Here is a 22,641-nt window from a genome sequence, read left to right on the forward strand (position 1 = left end):
GCTTCTCCATCAGTTCCTGCTTCCAGGATCCTGTCTTAAGCTATTCCTCAGCCACCCTGGATGAAGAACTATAGGCTGTATGGTGAACTAATCTCTTTCCCCATCTTGCTTTTGATCATGGTATTTTATTACAGAAAAAGTGAAGAACTGACCAAGACAGAATATGTTAATAGAGTATGAGGTATTTCAGTGACAGAACTCGTGATGTGATTTTTGAAGAATGTGGAAGGATTTGGAAACTTTGGGCTGTAAAATACATAGAATGCTGATACCTTAGTTGATTATTCTGTGTGGTCTTAGTATATAATGCTGGGACCAGTGCAGATGTTGGAGGCTTGTCTTCCGAAATTCCATAGGGAAGTTAGGGAGCCCCTTAAAGATTCTATGAGGGCCATTCATATTTTAAGTTAAGAACCACTAAAGTAGAATCTTTGCCTTGCTGGAACAATTAAAATTTTCTGAAGTGTTTGTTGGGCTCATCATACAGACATGGTGGTCCAGATATTGCTGAGGCTGAATCTTGTGCAAGCATCCAAGTTGTTAGCTTAAAAGTCTCAAATAGTACTGGTTCTAAATGCAGGAAGGGATCAGGGAGTGATGCTGTCACCTTAGAGCAAGGTTAGAGTCCATGAACAGAGTTAAAGAGAGGCTACCAATGAAGCTTCAGCCCAATTGAAGTACAGATCCAATCAATCTAGGATGTCGGTATCACAGGACCCCTACCAAGGGCAGCAGCACCTGCTGTGGGATGAGGCCAACTTAAGTCTAGGAGATAAGCTGTGTGTGCTATGGAGGGCTTTCCCAGCACTGTGGAGGAGTCCAGAGGATTCTTAATGAGTCCCAGAAAGTTACACCCTTTTATACCTGTTGAACTTCGTTGAATTTGTTTTTGACTTTGCATTGGTTCTTCCTTTCGGAAACAAGAAAATACTGAAGTTGTTATTTATTTTACAGGAGCCCGTGATTAAGGGACTTTGAACTTTTCAAGGGATTTGGAGTTTTATGAAGAATTTGAAGATTTACAGAGTTTGTAAGTATTTTAGAGAAACTTTGAAAATATTAGGGAAATAATATTTTACAGACTGAAAATTTTGGAGAAGATTTGAATGTTGAAAGAGATTTGAAGATTTAAAAAAGATTTAAGTTATAAAGTATTTGTAACTTTCACATTGTGATGTTGATATTAGTATAATATCTTGGGAAAGAAAAATAGACAAGGTTATAGTATAACAGTGATGTGTTTGAGTGTCAACTTGACAAGGGTTCACCTGTGCCAGCTATTTTTTGTTTGTCTTTTTGACACAAGATAGACAATTTCAGAAGAGGGAAAGGAATGTCAGTTCAGATAATTCTCCCACTAGACTGATATATGGGCAAATTTGTGGTGAATTTTCTTGATTGGTAATCTATGTGAGAGGGCCCAGCTCAGTGTGAGTGTAGGTGCTGGGCTGGTGGACACTTAAGAATACAGACCAGGAAAGCCAAGAAACAAAAAGCCAGTAAATCCCACACTTGCATGATTGTCCATCAGTTCTTGCCTATAGGTCCCTGCCTTAAGTTCCTCCCTCAACCACCATGGATAATGGATTGTTAGCAGTAGCATGCAGTAAAGGTTTTTCTAACTTTTGCTTCTGTTGATTATATACTATAAAAGGAATAGTGTTGACATACTGGCTTTTAGAGTGTAAATATGTAGAAGTTCTAAAAGCCTTTGAAAAGAAAATGGGTTGTGTGTTCAAACCTCACCTCAGGAAAGGCTACTTGCTGAACTTTATATACTGGAATTTCTTAACAGCTTTTCCATTCCCTGTTTAAATTCACAAATTATGTCATCCCTTTAGGATTTCAACAAAATATATAGGACGTTGATGAATATGAACTTACAGTTGGCATATCAGGAAATTGGAGAAGAATCAAACCTCAATTGTGGAAGGAGGGAATGTAGACTCCTATAGTTTCTCTTTCAAGACTGAGTTGGAACATTACCCTATAACACTGCAATAGGAGATATACCCAACTCTTTTCATTGTAGTTATATTTCCCCCTGACTTAATATGCTGAAGGCAGACATGCAGAAAATTCCTGCTGACATTGGCCCACTTTGCTCTTCTCTTAGGGGGTGTTATGAACTGAGATTAAAAACATGAAGGTACCATTTCAGAGTATTACTCAAAGACTGAATTGTCTACCTGAGGTCTCTGGAATAAACTCCATTCCAATGTTCTGCTGAATTGTAACTTTTATCTTTTATGTTCTGTTTTAGACAGGAATGGAGCTGACCAGTCACTATGACATGCCTTATATCTCCAAGAGCATAAATATAAGGCATGGCATGAGAGGACCAGCAGGTGAAATATCCACAGAGACCTGCTTGTACTGGAACACTGCCATGTTTGGTGTTGTAAACCGCATGCACTTATATAACTAGTGTCAAACTGACACAGGTCCATGGCTGTATATATGTTCAGGAGGAGGTGACTAGAGATCAGCCTTAGAATATTTAAGATCACACTTGGAGGGCATGGCAGAATGTGGGTGGAATGAGAAAGGTTTGAATTCAAAGATCACAATTCCCAACATTTGATCTAAAAATATATTAAGAAACTTGGTTTTCCTATAGAGTAAAGAAAAGAATAAGTGCATACTCAATCCAAGAGACCCCTTTCAAAGGGAAAGACTGTTTTCTAGGTAAATTGTTACTATCTTTTTTTTTCCCTCGGGGCTGGGGACCGAACCCAGGACCTTGCGCTTCCTAGGTAAGCGCTCTACCACTGAGCCAAATCCCCAACCCCAGACTGTTTTCTTTCACACAATTCCTCATTGAAAGTCACCCAAAATTAGTGAAACTGTATAATGTTCCTGAAAATCAAGATGTTGTGGATGAAAACAAGGTAAGATGCTGCTCCTGCTCCAGGAAAACTAACACATGATAGATAAGAAAAGACAATCTATGATGTGTGCAGTATTTAATGTTAAAGGAGCTCACGCACTGATACAGCCACGATAGAACATAGGATCCAGCCATGGCTCAGCTAAGGATAAGTGAGATCAAGAGGCTGATGTGTGGGGTATGAGGTAAAGCTGAGGTCTTCAGTGGAATAAGGTGAGGGGAGCAGAGTTGTCAAGGAGTGATGAGTGAGTTTCCATTCTTTTCTCCTCAGCCACTGTTCTCATATATGATGAATAAGAACAGCAGAGTCCACACTGATTCTAACATAAGGAATACCTTTTTCACTGAAATTGGCATTGGAATCTTAGCCAACAGTTTCCTACTTCTCTTCCACATCTTCAAGTTTATTCGTGGACAGAGGTCCAGACTCACTGACCTGCCCATTGGTCTCTTGTCCCTAATCCACCTACTGATGCTACTGATGGGGGCATTCATAGCCATAGACATTTTTATTTCTTGGAGGGGATGGGATGACATCATATGTAAATTCCTTGTCTACTTGTACAGAAGTTTTAGAGGTCTCTCTCTTTGTACCACCTGCATGTTGAGTGTCCTGCAGGCCATCACCCTCAGCCCCAGAAGCTCCTGTTTAGCAAAGTTCAAACATAAGTCTCCCCATCACGTCTCCTGTGCCATTATTTCGCTGAGCATCCTCTACATGTTCATTAGCAGTCACCTCTTAGTATCCATCAATGCCACCCCCAATTTGACCACGAACAACTTTATGCAAGTTACTCAGTCCTGCTACATTATACCCTTGAGTTACCTCATGCAAAGCATGTTTTCTACACTTCTGGCCATCAGAGATATCTCTCTTATTAGTCTCATGGTCCTCTCGACTTGTTACATGGTGGTTCTCTTGTGTAGGCACAGGAATCAGATCCAGCATCTTCAAGGGACCAACCTTTCCCCAAAAGCATCTCCAGAACAAAGGGCCACACAGACCATCCTGATGCTCATGACCTTCTTTGTCCTAATGTCCATTTTCGACAGCATTGTCTCCTGTTCAAGAACTATGTATCTGAATGATCCAACATCTTACTATATTCAAATATTTGTAGTGTACATCTATGCCACAGTCAGCCCTTTTGTGTTTATGAGCACTGAAAAACATATAGTTAACTTTTTGAAGTCCATGTGTGTGAGGGTGAAGAATGTTTGAATATTCATTAATGGACAAGATCCTTTAAGAGGAGCCAATGTAGTCATCAGAACTGTCAGTCATGGTGTGCTGTCTATGTGCTTTGGTATATGTGAATCATGAAGTTGTTTTTCTGTTAAAATGATTTACTTTAACCAACTCATGATTGTAAACATGTAACAGAAGATTAAACAATATCCCCTTCGATATATGACAAGGATGATTTTATTGACTTTCATTGTTATTTCTCAATAGCCTTTAAGGGTGTCCTGTGAGGTGACACTTGTCCATTATGGTCTTATCCCACATTGTTTGTAAATATGTTTTAGTGGGTAATTTTAAAAATCAAACTATGCTATCGCCAGCTACTCACTAGCACCAGCAGTCTTCGCACTTCCATGGCTTTCTCTGAGTGGTATTACCTCAGTTTTCCTGCAGTCTGCCTGCTGCTGATCAGCTCACATTTCCATACCCATGTATACTTCTTTTTGTATCTGTTTTGTTGATTTCACCATGAGTTTGATTATTTCCTGCCTTCTATTCCTCTTGGGTGTATTTGCTTGTTTTTGTTCTAGAGCTTTCAGGTGTGCTGTCAAGCTGCTAGTGTATGCTCTCTCCAGTTAGACACCAGAGAATCATATAAGCCTATAATACAATGGGGTACAGAGCTAAACAAAAAATTGTTAGCTGAGAAATATTGAATGGCTTTGAAGTGCCTAAAGAAATGTTCAACATCATTAGTCATCAGGAAAATGCAAATCAAAACATCCCTGAGATTCCACCTCACACCAGACAGAATGACTAAGATTAAAAAAAAAAACTCATGTAAAAATAGATGCTATCGAGAATGTGGAGAAAGAGGAACACTCCTCATTAGTTGGTGGGATTGCAAGCAGGTACAGTCACTCTGGAAACCAGTCTGAAGTTTCCTCAGAAAATTGGACATTGTAGTACTTGAGGACCCAGCTATACCATTCCTGGGCACATACCCAAATGAGGTTCAACATACAACAAAGACACATTCTCCACTATGTTCTTAGCAGCCTTATTTATAATAGCCAGAAGCTGGAAAGAACCCAGATGCCCTTCAACAGAGGAACAGAAAATGTGGTACATCTTCATAATGGAGTACTATTCAGCTATCAAAAGCAATTACTTCAGGAAATTCATAGGCAAATGTATGGAACTAGAAGATATCATCCTGATTGAGGTAACCATACCTGCACAGGAGGCAGAAGCACAATGCATATAGTTCCACTGAGACAAAGCACAGACTCTTCCTGATTTCATCAGTGGAATATTGGTGGCCATTCCTGCTCCTCAGAGGCTGTGGTCCAGTCAAACATAGCCTCACTCCTGGTCAGGTGTGTTCCACTTGCCTGTGGCCATCTCAACTCTGACATTTGTCCTTTTCTCTATTTTTTATTTCACTTTTTTTAGATTCACTTTTAGAATATACTGGTGTCTTACATCCTGAAACACAGTTCAGAAGCCAAGAAATACAGAATCAACACTAAATGAAAACCAGGCACTCCAGGGGAACACTGGTCCAAGTCAACACTGTAGGAAAAGGACCCTTGGAGCCCTGAGAAGTAATGGGAGAGGCACAGGAGTCACCCATCTTAAAGAGAGGCATCACAAAGAGTGAAATTGGTCCCAAGTAAGTGAGAAAAGTTAGAGTTGTATGTATGACATAAAATTTCTAAACCCAACCACAAGTGTGGCAAGGCAACACAACATTGTCCTCAGACCTCTGCAGATGGCTACCATCCAGGACAAAGTGAGTGAGATCAATAGGGAGGTAGAATTCTCGACAGAGATGCTATGCTTCTGTCCTCCACAGTGATAACTTTTCATCCTCCACAGACTTAAAATTGCAAGCTGAAGAGATGCATTAAAAACTCCCTTCATCTAAGTAGGATCTCCTCAGGCACAAAGTACCCCCAACACTGCATGTCAAGCTCCTCTGGGTGTGTGCCCTGCACCCAAGTGCAAAATTAGAAGAGGAAGGTCCCAGGCAGGATGATGGAGGAGGAGCTAGGGGCTTCAGGAAGGTTTTCAGCATCTGCAGAGGAGATGATGAGCACTAATGGCCCCTCAGCTTTGGGGACTTTGTTCTACAGGATGTAGAGCATGTTTTCATCTTAAGATATTTCGTGAAACACCTAAAAATCAGTTAATTCCCCTTTGGAATCATCAAAGTTTTATATTTACATTTTGTTTTAATTAAATGACTGACAATGAAGAACTCCATGTTTGCTCCTTGCATGATGTTTTATAGTTTAGTAATTTAAAACTAATTGTGTATCTGTTATAAAATTGATGGTTTCATTTCATATCTTTATTAAAATATATCCTTTTACTTTTGTTATATTCTTAACTGAAATAAAACTACTTGTGATGTATGTCATTTCTGTATTTTGAGTAATGAAAATTAATTCCAGTGTGCTTGGAAGGAAATGTCCTCGATGTGCCAGCATCATCTAGTAGGAGACAACCTCCCATTACTTCAAAGTTCCCACCAATATTTTCTCCTGAAGTCATTTTATCCAGATTCACTCTCAGAAATTACACACCAGTGCTCTTGGCTAGTTGACTGCGTACTATAAATGTCCTGTAAGAAGACCTACCTGAGGAGGTTCTTAGATATTAATTACACACTGAACACAGTGGTAGTTTCCATTCCTGGTGTCTAAAGAACCGGGATCCAAATTCCAAGAGCTCAAAAGAAACAATGTCTGTGAATCCTTCCATTGCCCTAGTCAGAGAGAGTCTGTAAAGCCTAACCCTGTAAAGCTGTGTGATTAGCTTTCAGATTTTCTCCATCTCTATCTTTTCATGAGCCCATTAGAATAGGCAAACACAAGCACATGTCTTTCTTAGTGCTCACATGCAGTAACTAATACTCAGAGGGAAAGAGAGAGGAAGAGCTGTACAGAGAGCTGGTCTTGGCTGGTATGTCCTCACTGAGCTGAAATGGCAAGCAGAGTCTGCTCCAGGCTGTGGTCTCCCAGGCTGACAGCTAAGGCAGAACTGAGGCTTCTCTGTAGACTCCTGTGTCTGTAGAGAGGACTTAACTCTGATTCTGATTCTGGGTATGTGTGTAAATGTTGTTTGACATCCTAGCTACTAGTCTGAAACTCAAGAGGTACTCAAAATGGTTTTATTTTTTTAAAAAGTGACAAGATACTTGTCAGAAGTAGCCACCATTTCCTATTCCAGTTGTTCTCTAGGCATCTGCCACAGCAGTCCTACAGTCTTGTACTTCATGCCCCCAATGGACACAGTGCTGACAACTGTTTGCTGGTGGCTTTCTTCCTTGGTACACCAGTGTCTCCCAAATCTTCCTAGTTCTCCAGATAGAATTGTGCAACAAAGAGAGGACATGATTCAGTTCCAACTCATCCCAATCCCACTTGCCTGTGGAAGTCTTTTCCCATTCTAAACCCATGTCAATCTCACATTAGCTCACAGAGGGGATGAGGGGATGAGAACATGGTAAGTGTAGGCTGTGTGATGGTGAGAACATGATTCACAGATCTATGAATGGAAGAGCAGACAGGAGCCCATCAAAGCTGACATACTCCATGCATTTCACATGACCTTTCCACACCAGGACATGGCAGGCTGACTTCCTATTGAGAGGATGAAAAAGATGTGTCTGTCATTCCTACTTCTCCTTGTGTCAGTGCACTTACAGTTCTATAAGCACAATCCTTCAGGGCATCTGCAGAGGGGTTTCCTCCTCCCATTACACTCTATCTCCCTCAATATCACAAGTTCAGGTAACTGTCCTGAGCACTTGTCATCTGTGTGAGGCTCATTTAGTGATGCCAGACAATACATGGCTCTCCCTGCATAGCACTGTGTCTGCAGTCATAGCTTCATTGAACTCTGCAGTGCAGGGAAAGGTAACTCTGTCATCTTGCAGGGGACATTCCTACAAGTGACTCTAGTAAAAGAGAGTTCTGGTTTTTCTTGGTCATTTCATCCTCCTTGACTATATCACTTTCCTGATCTGTCCATCAAACTATTTCTGCCCTTTTTTTCACATGGGACCAACATTCCCAAACCTATATCAACTTTTCTGTGATTTACTTCTTTTTACACAGAGTGTCAGGTATCTGTGAATAGCCTGTGTTTTCACTGTGTAATTAAGAATTTGTATTCACACCAAAAGAGGTTTTCCCAGGAAACTCACATAGCAGTCATTCTTTTCTGATTGGGTGATGTGTCTTAAATGACATTGCTGATTGTGTACAACCTCTGTCCCTCTCTTCTGAGGCTATGCTATGCTGGGCTGTGTAAGCAGTGAAGACTCGGCTGAGAAGGACCACTCCATAGGATGCCTATGATTTGCTGATGGTTCCATCTCCATCACACTGCTACCCATGAGATGACAAAGCTAGAAGTTACTATGTACATTTCTTCCTGTCATAGATCATTTAAAGACATTTATACCACATAGTTTAACTTGCATGTTTGATTGACAAAAGTGTGGTGCAATATTAGCAGACAGCAGGATGGCAGCAGAAATGTCATGTGTCTCTCCTGGCCAGGTGACACTGGTGATGGCAAGATGGCATGCTCCCTTCCTGGTCAGTCTCCTGGATCAAAGAGGCATCTGAGATGTTTGCCTCTACAAGATCAACATTTTCGAATGGCTTAAATGACTCTTCCCCTAAAGTCATTGTGTTATGACATTGTTCCCATTTCCTAGTTCATGGATTTCACACTAGCATAAAGATAAGAGATACCATTGCTAAGGTAGGAGAAATATATTGTTAACAGTGTTTTGCAATTAAGGTTTAATAGTTTGCTGCTACTACTTCTCCTTCCCTCCTTCTCCTCCTACTCTTCAGCCTTCTGCCATGTTTTTGGCTTTGTTTCTGACTTCTGCTGAAATTGAGACCAAGGCAATCAAACTCATCATATAAAGAATATAATACTGCTCCCAAAACTGTAGGAGAGAGAGCTGATAGCCCAGACATGTGGGCAATCCTGAGATTGCAGGGCAGGAGCGGCCGCCACTTCTGCCCACCTTTGCCCACATCCCTGGCCCAAGAGGAAACTGTATAGGGTCTCTGGCACAGGAAGATAGGGACAGTCAAGCTGCAGGAGCCCTGAGGTCCAGACTGTGCCCGGATGTGAACAGCTCCAGTCCAACAGCTCCCTGCACCCAAATTCCAGGGGACAGAGAGCTAGACTTTCAGAGTGGCAGACACACCTGGGAAATCAGAGGAGACTACTCTCTGCCCACATTTATGACTCTAGAGGAAAACACCTAGAATCATCAGGTCCCCTGTGCACAGGATCCAGGAGAAGGAGGGACAGGTCCTTCTGCTTTCTGCCCTCATGGAGAGCTGAAACCCAGCCCTGAGGAGTGATTTCAGGCACGAGACCAGAGGTAAGACCAACTTTTCTGATCCAAGTAACCTGCCTGGTGGACTCAGGACAAACAAAGGAAAATTTATCTGGGACTGGACACTTCCAGTTTCTAGCTGGAACCCAAATGTAGCTGATCCCGGCTCACAGCTCCCTGCTCCCAAACCCGTGGGAGAGAGAGCTGATTGCCCAGACATGTGAGCAATCCTGAGACTGCAGGGAAGGAAAGACCGCTACTTCTTCCCACTTTTGCCCACATCCCTGGCCAAAGAAGAAACTGTATAGGGCCTGCAGGAACAGGAAGATAGGGGCATTCAAGCTATAGGAGCCCTGCCGTCAAGACTGCACCCGGATCTGAATGGATCCAGTCAAAGAGCTCCCTGTACCCAAATCACAAGGGAGGGAGAACTAGACCTTCAGAGGGGCAGACATGCCAGGGAAATCAGAGGAGACCACTCTCTGCCCAACCTTCTGAATCTAGAGGAAAACGCCTAGCACTATCTGAGCCCCCTACCCACAGGGACCCAGGAGAAGTAAGGGCAGGCCCTTGTGGTTCCTGCCCACAGGAACGGCTGAAAGTCAGTGGACAGAAATGATGACACGCCCAAAGCAGAACACTCTGTTCCCATAACTGGCTGAAAGAAAACAGGAAAGCAGGTCTACAGTACTCCTGAAACACAGGCCTATAGGATGGTTCAGGAACTGTCTGAAATATCAAAACAAGGTAACAACAGAGACAACCTAATGGCAAGAGGCAAGCACAGGAATCCAAGTAACAGAAACCAAGACTACATGGCATCATTGGAGCCCAATTCTCCCACCAAAGCAAACACTGAATGTCCAAACACACCAGAAAAGCAAGATCTAGATTTAAAATCACATTTGATCATGATGATGGAAGACATTAAGAAAGACATAAAGAGCTGCCTTAGAGCAATGCAGAAAAGCACAAGTAAACAAGTAGAAGCCCTTAGAGGAAAAATAAAAATCCCTGAAAGAATTATAGGAAAACAAAATCAAAGAGGTGAATGAATTGAAAATGGAAATAGAAAGAATGAAGAAAGCACAAAAAGAAACAACCCTGGTTATAGAAAAACAAAGGAAGAGACAAGGAGCCATAGATGCAAGCATCACCAACAGAATGCAAGAGATAGTAGAGAGAAACCCAGGAGGAGAAGATTCCATAGAAATCATCATCACAACTGTCAAAGTTAATGTAAAATGGAAAAAGCTACTGGCCCAAAACACACAGAAAATCCAAAACACAATGAGAAGATCAAACCTAAGGATAATAGATATAGAAGAGTGAAGACTCCCAACCCAAAGGACCAGTGAATATCTTCAACAAAATCAAAGAAGAAAACTTCCCTAACATAAAGAAAGAAATGCCCATAAGCACACAAGAAACCTACAGAACTCCAAATAGATTATACCAGGAAAGAAATTCCTCCTGTCACATAATACTCAAAACACCTAATGCACAAAACAAAGAATATTAAAAGAAGTAAGGGGAAAAGGTCAAGTACCTTATGAAGGCAGACCTATCAAAATTACATCAGATTTCTCACCACAGACTATGAAAGTCAGAAGATCCTGGACAGATGTCATACAGACCTTAAGAGAACATAAATGCCAGCCCAGGTTACTGTATCCAGCAAAAGTCTCAATTAACATAGAGGAAGAAACCAAGATATTCCATGACAAAACCAAATTTACACAATGTCTTTCTACAAAACCAGCCTTACAATGGATAATAAATGGTAAAGCCCAATACAGGGAGGCAAGCTATACCCTAGAAAAAGCAAGAAACTAATCATTTTGCAATAAAACAAAGAAAAGACAAGCACACAAACATAATCTCAACTTCAAAAACAAAGAGAACAGGAAGTACAAATCACTATTTCATAATATCTCTCAACATCAATGGACTCAGTTCCACCAGTACAAAGAAACAGATTAACACACTGGATATGTAATGTGGAGCCAGCATTATGCTCCCTACAGGAAACACACCTCAGGGACAAAGACAGGCAGTATCTCAGAGTAAAAGGCTCGAAAACAATTTTCCAAACAAATGGTCTGAAGAAGCAAGCTACAGTAACCATTCTAATATCCAATAAAATCGATTTTCCAAAAGTCAATAAAATCCAACCAAAAGTCATCAAAAAATAAGGAGTGACACTTCATATTCATCAAAGGAAAAATCCACCCAGATAAACTCTCGATCCTAAATAACTATGCTCCAAATACAAGTGTGCCTACATACATAAAAGAAACCTTACTAAAACTGAAAGCACACATTGCACCTCACACAATAATACTAGATTTCAACACCCCACTCTCATCAATGGACAAATCATAGAAACAAAAATTAAACAGAAACATAGACAGACTAACAAAAGTTATGAACCAAATGTACTTAGCAGATATTTATAGAACATTCTATCCTAAAACAAAGGAATATACCTTCTTCTGACCTTTTCATCGTACTTTCTCCAAAACTGACTATATAATCGGGCACAAAACAGGCCTCAACAAGGACAAAAAGATAAAAATCCCATGTGTCGTACGAGACCACCAAAGTCTAAAGCTGGTATTCAATAACAATAAGGAAAGAACGCCCACATATACAAGGAACTTGAACAATTTTCTACTCAAAGATAACCTGGTCAAGGAAGAAATAAAGAAAGAAATGAAAACCTTCTTAGAATTTAATGAAAATGAAGGTACAACATACCCAAACTTATGGGATATGATGAAAGGTGTGCTGAGAGGAAAATTCACAGCTCTGAGTTCCTGCACAAAGAAACAGAAGAGAGCATATATCAGCAGCTAGACAGCACACCTAAAAGCTCTAGAATAAAAAAGAAGCAAACACACCCAGGAGGAGAAGAAGGCAGGAAATAATAAAACTCAGAGCTGAAATCAACCAAGTAGAAACAGAAAAACTATATAAAGAATCAACAGTTTCTACAGAGAAAATATTTTCCAGTTTATCAAGTAACTCTGGACTTTGGAATTACCTGTTTTTATGTTCCAGCTGTCTATATAGTTGTTTCTCTGAAATTGTACATAAAATGTTTTTACATTAAAATGAATTACTGTATAAAGTACTGCATTATGCCATAATAAAGATACTAATGCTTTATAAAAAAAAAAGAATCAACAGAACCAAAAGCTGGTTCTTTGAGAAAATCAACAAGATAGATTAAACCCTTAACCAGACTAATAGGAGGACACAGAGACTGTGTCCAAATTAACAAATTCAGAAAAGAAAAGGGAGACATAACAACAGAATCAGAGGAAACTCAAAAAATCATCAAATCCTACTACAAAAGCCTATATACATCAAAACGTGAAAATCTGCAGGAAATGGACAATTTCCTAGACAGATATCAGGTACTGAAGTTAGATAAGGAAGAGATAAACCATTAAAACAAACCCATAACTCCTAAAGAAAAAGAAGCAGTCATTAAAACTCTACAAACCAAAAAGAGCCCAGGTCCAGATGGGTTCAGTACAGAATTCTATCAGACCTTCATAGAAGACCTCATACCAATACTATCCAAACTATTCCACAAAATTGAAACAGATGGAGTGCTACCAAATTCCTTCTGTGAAGCCACAATTACTCATATAATGAAAGCACAGAAAGACCCAACAAAGAAAGAGAAATTCAGACCAATTTCCCTTAGGAATATCGACGCAAAAATACTCAATAAAATTCTGGCAAACCGAATCCAAGAGCACATCAAAACAATTATCCACCATGATCAAGTAGGCTTCATCCCAGGCATGCAGGGATGGTATAATATACAGAAAACCGTCAACGTGATCCATTATATAAACAAACTGAAAGAACAAAACCACATGATCATTTCATTAGATGCTGAGAAAACATGTGACAAAATTCAACACCCCTTCGTGATAAAAGTCCTGGAAAAAATAGGAATTGAAAGCCCATACCTAAACATACTAAAAGCCATATACAACAAACCTGTAGCTAACATTAAACTAAATGGAGAGAAACTTGAAGGAATCCCACTAAAATCAGGGACTAGACAAGGCTGCCAATCTGTACCTATTTATTAAATATAGTTCTTGAAATTCTAGCCAGAGCAATCAGACAACAAAAGGAGATCAAAGGGATACAGATTGGAAAAGAAGAAGTCAAAATATCACTATTTGCAGATGATATGATAGTATGTTTAAGTGATCCCAAAAGTTCCACCACAGAACTACTAAGACTGATAAACACCTTCAGCAAAGTGGTTGGGTATAAAATTAACTCAAATAAATCTGTAGCCTTCCTCTACACAAAAGAGAGACAAGCCGAGAAAGAAATCAGGGAAACGACACCCGTCATAATAGTCCCAAATAATATAAAATACCTCGGTGTGACTTTAATCAAGCAAGTGAAAGATCTGTATTATAAGAACTTCAAGCCTCTGAAGAAAGAAATTGAAGAAAACTTCAGAAGTTGGAAAGATCTCCTATGTTCATGGATGGCAGGATTAATATAGTAAAAATGGCCATTTTACCAAAAGCAATCTACAGCTTCAATTCAATCCCCATCAAAATACCAATCCAATTCTTCAGAGAGTTAGACAGAACAATTTGCAAATTCATCTGAAATAACAAAAAACTCAGGATAGCTAAAACTATCCTCAACAATAACAGGATTTCCATGGGTATCACTATCACTGAACTCAAGCAGTATTACAGAGCAATAATGATAAAAACTGCATGGTATTGGTACAGAGACAGACAGAAACATCAGTGGAATAGAATTGAAGACCCAGAAACGAACCCACACAACTATGGTCACTTGATTTTTGACAAAGGATCCAAAACCATCCAATGGAAAAAAGATAGCATTTTCAGCAAATGGTGCTGGTTCAACTGGAGGTCAACATGTAGAAGAATGCAGATGGATCCATGTTTATCACCCTGTACAAAACTTAAGTCCAAGTGGATCAAGGACCTCTACATCAAACCAGATACACTCAAACTAATAGAACAAAAAGTGGGGAAGCATCTCGAACACATGGACAATGGAGAAAATTTCTTGAACAAAACAACAATGGCTTATGCTATAAGATCAAGAATCAACAAATGGGATCTCATAAAACTGCAAAGCTTCTCTAAGGCAAAGGACACTGTTGTTAGGACAAAATGACAACCAATAGATTGGGAAAAGATCTTTACCAATCCTACAACTGATAGAGGGCTTATATCCAAAATATACAAAGAACTCAAGATGTTAGACCGCAGGGAGACAAATAACCCTTTTAAAACTAAGGTACAGAGCTAAACAAAAAATGTTCAACTGATGAATCTTGAATGGCTGAGAAGTACCTAAAGGAATGTTCAACAGCTTTAGTCATCAGTGAAATGCAAATACGAACAACCCTGAGGTTGCACCACACACCAGTCAGAATGACTAAGATCAAAAATTCAGGTGACAGCAAATGCTGGTGAGGATGGAGAAAGAGGAACACTCCTCCATTGTTGGTGGGATTGCAGTATGGTACAACCATTCTGGTAATCAGTCTGGAGGTTTCTCAGAAAACTGGATGTTGAACTACCTGAGGACCCAGCTATACCTCTCTTGGGCATATACCCAAAAATTGCCCCAACATATAACAAAGACACGTGCTCCACTATGTTCATAGCAGCCTTATTTATAATAGCCAGAAGCTGGAAAGAACCCAGACGCTCTTCAACAGAGGAATGAATACAGAAATTGTGGTACATCTACACAATGGAATATTACTCAGCTATCAAAAAACTGATTTTATGAAATTCATAGGCAAATGGATGAAACTGGAAAACATCATCCTGAGTGAGGTAACCCAATCACAGAAAAACACATGTGGTATGCACTCATTGATAAGTGGCTATTAGCCCAAATGCTCAAATTGCCCTAGAAGCACAGAACACATGAAACTTAAGAAGGATGACCAAATTGTGAATGCTTCACTCCTTCTTTAAAAGGGGAACAAGAATATCCTTGCTGGGGAATAGGGAGGCAAAGTTTAGAACAGAGGCAGAAGGAACACCCATTCAGAGCCTGCCCCACATGTGGCCCATACATATACAGCCACCCAATTAGATAAGACAGATGAAGCAAGAAGTGCAGGCCAACAGGAACCGGATGTAGATCTCTCCTGAGAGACACAGACAGAATACAGCAAATACATAGGCGAATGCTAGCAGCAAACCACTGAACTGAGGAAGGACCCCCGTTGAAGGAATCTTAGAAAGGACTGAAAGAGGTCAAAGGGGCTTAAGACCCCATATGAACAACAATGCCAACCAACCAGAGCTTCCAGGACTAAGCCACTACACAAAGAATATACATGGACTGACCCTGGACTCTGACCTCATAGGTAGCAATGAATAGCGTAGTAAGAGCACCAGTGGAAGGGGAAACCCTTGGTCCTGCCAAGACTGAACCCCCTGTGAATGTGATTATTTGGGGGAGGATGGTAATGCGGAGAGGATGGGGAGGAGAACACCCATATAGAAGGGGAAGGGGAGGGGTTAGGGGTATGTTGACCTGGAAACCAGGAAGGGGAATAACAGTTGAATGTAAATAAGAAATACCCAACTTAATAAAGATGGAAAAAACAGATCAGTGTATACATATATACATAAGTAAATGTTCCTAGGCCAGTTGAAAAAAATAGATATAGAAGGAACATTACCCAATTCATTCTTTGAAGCCATAATTATGCTTATACCTAAACTACACAAAGACAATACAAAGAAAGAGTACTTCAGACCAATTTCCCTTATGAATATCAATGCAAAAATACTCAATAAAATTCTCACAAACTGAATCCAAGAACACACCAAAATGATTATTCATCATGATCAAGTAGGCATTATCCCAGGGAAACAGGAATGGCTCAGTATTTGGAAGTCCATTGACATAATCCACTATATAAACATACTCAAAAAAATCCACCACAGGATTATCTCCTTAGATGCTCAGACAGCATTTGACAACATTCAACATGCCTTCATAATGAAATTCTTGGAAAGAGCAGGGATTTAAGTCCCATACCTAAACATATTAAACGCAATATACAGCAAACTAGGAACCAATATCAAACTAAAAGGAGAGAAATTTGAAGCAATCCAACTAAAAATCAGGAACTAGAGAAGATTGCCATTGTCTCCCTAGCTAATAAGTTTAGTATTTGAAATTCAAGCCAGAGCAATTAGACAATAAAAGGAGGTCAAATGAAAAAAAAAAAAAGGAGGTCAAATGTATACAAATTGGGGGCGGAAGTAAGTAAAATATCACTATATACAGGTGATATGTTAGTATAGTTAAGTGACTCCAAAAGTTCTATCAGAGAACTACTAAGCATGATAAACAACTTCAGCAAAGTTGCTTGGTATAAAATTAACTCAAACAAATCAATATCCCCCTCTACTCAAAGGTTAAACAGGCTGAGAAAGAAATTAGTGAAATGAAACCCTTTGCAACAAATAGCATAAAATACCTCTGTGTGACTCTAACCGAGCAAGTGAAGATTTGTATGACAAGAATTTCAAAGGTCCAAAGAAAGATAACAAAGAAGATATCAGAAGATGCAAAGATCTCACATGCTCATGGATTAGCAGAATTAATATAGGAAAAATAGCCATTTTGCCATAGCACTCTACAGATTCAATGCAATCCCCATCAAAATTTCAACTCACTTTTTCTTTTCATTCATGACTTGGCTGCTCATCTTGGCCCAGCCCCTGACACCATTTCTGGCAGTCTCCAGCTATTCAGATGCAGGCCACACCAGATAGAACAGAGAGATGCCTAGTGACCAAGGGTAAAACAAGTTGCCTGAAGTCAATTCCAAAGCCTGGGCAGAGTCTATCCAGTAGTTCAGAGGTCAAGCATGCTGCCAGCAATTTGTAATACCCACAAATCCCTAGGAGTGAGCAAAAACCAATGAATGAAACACCCCCTCAACAAAAACAAACTCAGAAACCAGCACTTAGGAATATATTCACTCAAACTCAGATGCCTATATAGTAACCATATGAATACAACCAACATCGGCCAGTACAATATGGCACAACCAGTACCTAGCTATCTTGTGACAGCAAGATCTGAATACTCCAATGCAACAGAGCATAAGAAGACTACCTTAAAATCAACTTTATTAAGTTATAGAAGTCCTTATAGAAGGAATGAACAAAAAAATCCCTTAAAGAAAATGATAAAAAGACAAAATGTTCAGGAAATCAAGAAAACCTTTAAGGACTACCAAGAAAACAACAACAAAAGCAAGGATAAAAATAGGTGAAGGAAATTGTTCAGGACATGAATATTGAAAGAGAAACAATAAAGAAAACACAAACTGAGGGAAATCTGGAATTGGAAAATCTATATAAGGGAACAGGAACAACAGGTGTTACATCATCAACAGAACACAAGATTTGGAAGAGACTCTTAGGGGTTGAAGTACAATAGAAGAAATAAAATCTGCCGTCAAAGAAAATGATAACATTGAAAATCCCTCACACAAAACATTGAGGAAATCTGGGGCACCATGAAAAGACTAAAGCCAACAGTAACAGGAATAAAAGAATAACAAGGTTCCCAGCTCAAAGACCCAGGAAAAAAGTCCAAAAAACTCAGAGAAGAAAATTTACTGAACCTAAAGAAAGGGATGCCTATAAATTTACCAGAAGCTTATGAAACACAAAATACATTGGACCAGAAAAGAGATCCCCCTACCATATGATTCTAATCAAAACACTAACTGTACAGAACAACAAAAGAAATTAAAATCTGTAAGGAGAAGGAACCAAGCAACATGTAAAACAGACTGATTAGAATTACAACTGATTTCTCAAAAGAGATTCTAAGAATGGCTAAGATCAAAAACTCAGGGGACAACAGATGCTGGCAAGGATGTGGAGAAAGAGGAACACTCCTCCATTGTTGGTGGGATTGCATACTGGTACAACCATTCTGGAAATCAGTCTGGAGGTTCCTCAGAAAATTGGACATTGAACTGCCTGAGGATCCAGCTATACCTCTCTTGGGCATATACCCAAAAAAAACCCCAACATATAAAAAAGACACGTGCTCCACTATGTTCATTGCAGCCTTATTTATAATAGCCAGAAGCTGGAAAGAACCCAGATGCCCTTCAACAGAGGAATGGATACAGAAAATGTGGTACATCTACACAATGGAATATTACTCAGCTATCAAAAACAATGAGTTTATGAAATTCGTAGGCAAATGGTTGGAACTGGAAAATATCATCCTGAGTGAGCTAACCCAATCACAGAAAGACATACATGGTATGCACTCATTGATAAGTGGCTATTAGCCCAAATGCTTGAATTACCCTAGATGCCTAGAACAAATGAAACTCAAGACGATGATCAAAATGTGAATGCTTCACTCCTTCTTTAAAAGGGGAACAAGAATACCCTTGGCAGGGAAGAGAGAGGCAAAGATTAAAACAGAGACTGAAGGAACACCCATTCAGAGCTTGCCCCACATGTGGCCCATACATATACAGCCACCCAATTAGACAAGATGGATGAAGCAAAGAAGTGCAGACCGACAGGAGCTGGATGTAGATCGCTCCTGAGAGACACAGCCAGAATACAGCAAATACATAGGCGAATGCCAGCAGCAAACCACTGAACTGAGAATAGGACCCCCGTTGAAGGAATCAGAGAAAGAACTGGAAGAGCTTGAAGGGGCTCGAGACCCCATATGTACAACAATGCCAAGCAACCAGAGCTTCCAGGGACTAAGCCACTACCTAAAGACTACACATGGACTGACCCTGGACTCTGACCCCATAGGTAGCAATGAATATCCTAGTAAGAGCACCAGTGGAAGGGGAAGCCCTGGGTCCTGCTAAGACTGAATCTCCAGTGAACTAGACTGTTGGGGGGAGGGCGGCAATGGGGGGAGGGTTGGGAGGGGAACACCCATAAGGAAGGGGAGGGGGGAGGGGGATGTTTGCCCAGATACCGGGAAAGGGAATAACACTCGAAATGTATATAAGAAATACTCAAGTTAATAAAAAAAATAAAATGCAAAAAAAAAGAGTCAGAATGGTTTGGACAGATAGCTAACCAATTCTTAGAGACCACAGATGCCACGCTAGACTACTATGCCCAGAAAAACTTTCAATCCCCATACATGGAGAAACCAAGATATTCTATGATAAAATACAATTTGCAAATAATATATCTACAAAAACCAACCCCACAGAAGATACTAAGAGGAAAACTCTAACAAAAAGAGAGTAGCTACACCCAAGAAAACACACGCATGAAAACACAACAAATGAAGAGAATCACACACCCACACAATACTACCACCAACATCAAAACAAAGTATCTAATAATCAATGGTCACTAACATCTCTCAATATCAATGGACTTGATTCCCCAATAAAAAGACACAGAATGGGTGTGAAAATAGGATTCATTTTGTTGCTGCATGCAAGTAACACACCTCAACCCAAAAGATATATATTACCTCACAACAAATGACATTCAAAAGCTTTTCCAAACAATTGGATTCAAAAAGCAAGCTTTGCTGGAGAGATGGCTCAGTAATTAAGAGCATTATCTTCTCTTCCAGGGAGCCTGAGTTCAATTCCCACCTCTCATGTGTCAATTAACAACTGTCTGTAAATTCAGTTCCAGGCCATGCAACACCCTTACAAAGACATACCTGCAAACAAAACACTAATGAACATGAAAAATGAAAAAATTTAAAATTATTAAAAACATTTGTAAAGTATGGATCTGACTCAGCTGCTTCTTTGTCCTCTCAGAGGGCAGTCATGCTAGGTTCCTGAATGTACACACAGCCTACTATCTATAATATTGTCTGGCCTTAGAGTTAGATACCAATTCAGGACATTCACTGAATCTCCTTTCCTCAAGCTCTTCTCAATTTTTTCCCTATATTTCTTTTAGACAGGAACAATTCTGGGTCAGAACTTTTGACTGTGGAATGGCAACTTAGTCCCTCCACTCTTTCTACTGGAGATGAACTATACAAGTTCCTTCTCCACACTATTGAGCATTTCTTCTAATGTGGGGCTGTGGTGTCTGTGGAAAGGGGCTCTCAACAGAGAACTCTGGCCTGGCTTGATGCATGGGATTGGGTAAAGGGAAGAAAGATAAGACAGGGAGGGGGGACTTCTCTTTTTCCACCACAGCCATGTTACTTTTCTGGGGCTAGGCTGAGCCAGCAGGAGACAGACTAGCTGGGGAGGGGGGCAGGGGAGCTTCTGGTGGGAAAGTTAGGAGAGCAGAACTCTTCTCCAAGTGTCAGTGTTACAACTCTTATGACAGAATCTCTCAGAAGATGGAATTATTCCTTCACACTTTTGATCCTGAACACAAGTCTTAAATACAGTTTTTGGACAGGTCAGTGTCTGACAGCAGGTACTTCCTACTGGTTTGGCTTGAGAGAGTGGGAAGAACTCATCTACATATTTGGGTGTGTGATACTGTTTCTATGACTGATATGTCCATAGCTCATGTAACCTGTGTTCACTTTCTCAACTATGGAGGAGGGGCTTCGGTCATTGCCCTATGGGATTGGTCTGTCTCAAACCTCTCTACAGGGTTTTGTGTGGGACTGCAGCTAGTGGGGCCTTCTACTCCTGGGAGATATGGAATATGCCTGCCATCCCATTTATGGTCTCCAGGGATTCAACCTATCTTGACCAAGAAACTGGGTATTTTCACAGCCTGCCACCCCACAACCTAAGGTCTTTCCCTTTGAGTCCTGTCTATCACTCACCTCCTACATTTCTAGTACACTCTAGAGTGTCCCTCCGCCTTCTTTAGGTAAAGGATGGATAGAGCTGAGGAGGAAGGTGACTCCATGATAAGACCAGCAGTCTCAACTAACCTGGAAATCAAAGATCTCTCTGAGAGTGAGCCACCAACCAGGCCACATACACCAGCTGATATGATCCCCCCAACACATATACAGCAAAGGATTGCCTGTTCTGACCACATTGAGAGAACATATAAATAAGTTCTGAGACAGTTGAGGGCACAGGGATTGTGGAGGTCTGGTGCAGTGAGGTTGAGTGTGGGGACACCCTCTTGGTGGGGGTGAGGAGGTAGGGGATGAGGAGCATTTAGAAGGAGGAGTGGGGACACCCGCGGATCCCGGCCCGCAGCAGCTCTCTGCTCCCAGACCCGGTGAGAGAGAGACCCAACCGCCTGGTCAGGTGGGCACTCCTGAGGCTGAAGAGCGGAAGAGACCACCAACTCTGCTCACCCCTGCCCACATCCCTGGCCCAAGAGAAAACTGTATAAGGCCTCTGGGCTCCCGTGGGGGAGGGCCCAGGAGCGGCAGGACCCCTGCCTGAGACACCGCCGGAACCTGAAAGAAACAGACCTGATAAACAGTTCTCTGCACCCAAATCCCGTGGGAGGGAGAGCTAACTAAACCTTCAGAGAGGCAGACAAGCCTGGGAAACCAGAAGAGACTGCTCCCTGCACACACATCTCGGACGCCAGAGGAAAAAGCCAAAGACCATCTGGAACCCTGGTGCACTGAAGCTCCCGGAAGGGGCGGCACAGGTCTTCCTGGTTGCTGCCACTGCAGAGAGCCCGTGGGCAGCACCCCACGAGCGAACTTGAGCCTCAGGACCACAGGTAAGACCAAATTTTCTGCTGCAAGAAAGCTGCCTGGTGAACTCAAGACACAGGCCCACAGGAACAGCTGAAGACCTGTAGAGAGGAAAAACTACACGCCTGAAAGCAGAACACTCTGTCCCCATAACTGACTGAAAGAGAGGAAAACAGGTCTACAGCACTCCTGACACACAGGCTTATAGGACAGTCTAGCCACTGTCAGAAATAGCAGAACAAAGTAACACTAGAGATAATCTGATGGCGAGAGGCAAGCGCAGGAACCCAAGCAACAGAAACCAAGACTACATGGCACCATCGGAGCCCAATTCTCCCATCAAAACAAACATGGAATATCCAAACACACCAGAAAAGCAAGATCTAGTTTCAAAATCATATTTGATCATGATGCTGGAGGACTTCAAGAAAGACATGAAGAACTCTCTTAGAGAACTCTCTCTTAGAAGCCTACAGAGAGGAATCGCAAAAATGCCTGAAAGAATCGCAA

General features: G+C 40.9%; 1 protein-coding gene across 1 annotated transcript; it reads left to right on the forward strand.

Moving 5' to 3' along the window:
* Positions 1 to 951: 951 nt before the first annotated feature.
* Positions 952 to 4,297, forward strand: Vom1r100 (vomeronasal 1 receptor 100). Its single transcript, NM_173296.2, has 3 exons — positions 952 to 1,030; positions 2,264 to 2,348; positions 3,162 to 4,297. Exon 3 carries the CDS (start codon positions 3,177 to 3,179, stop codon positions 4,110 to 4,112), a length of 936 nt encoding a protein of 311 aa, NP_775418.2. The 5' UTR covers positions 952 to 1,030; positions 2,264 to 2,348; positions 3,162 to 3,176; the 3' UTR covers positions 4,113 to 4,297.
* Positions 4,298 to 22,641: the final 18,344 nt, after the last annotated feature.

This window comes from Rattus norvegicus, chromosome 4 (genome assembly GCF_021556685.1).
Source record: "Rattus norvegicus strain SHRSP/BbbUtx chromosome 4, alternate assembly SHRSP_T2T, whole genome shotgun sequence".
NCBI classification, from domain to species: Eukaryota; Metazoa; Chordata; class Mammalia; order Rodentia; family Muridae; genus Rattus; species Rattus norvegicus.

Excerpts from the sequence above, each read along its gene's own strand:
- Vom1r100 (NM_173296.2), top strand. The coding sequence starts at position 3,177 with ATGATGAATAAGAACAGCAGAGTCCACACTGATTCTAACATAAGGAAT.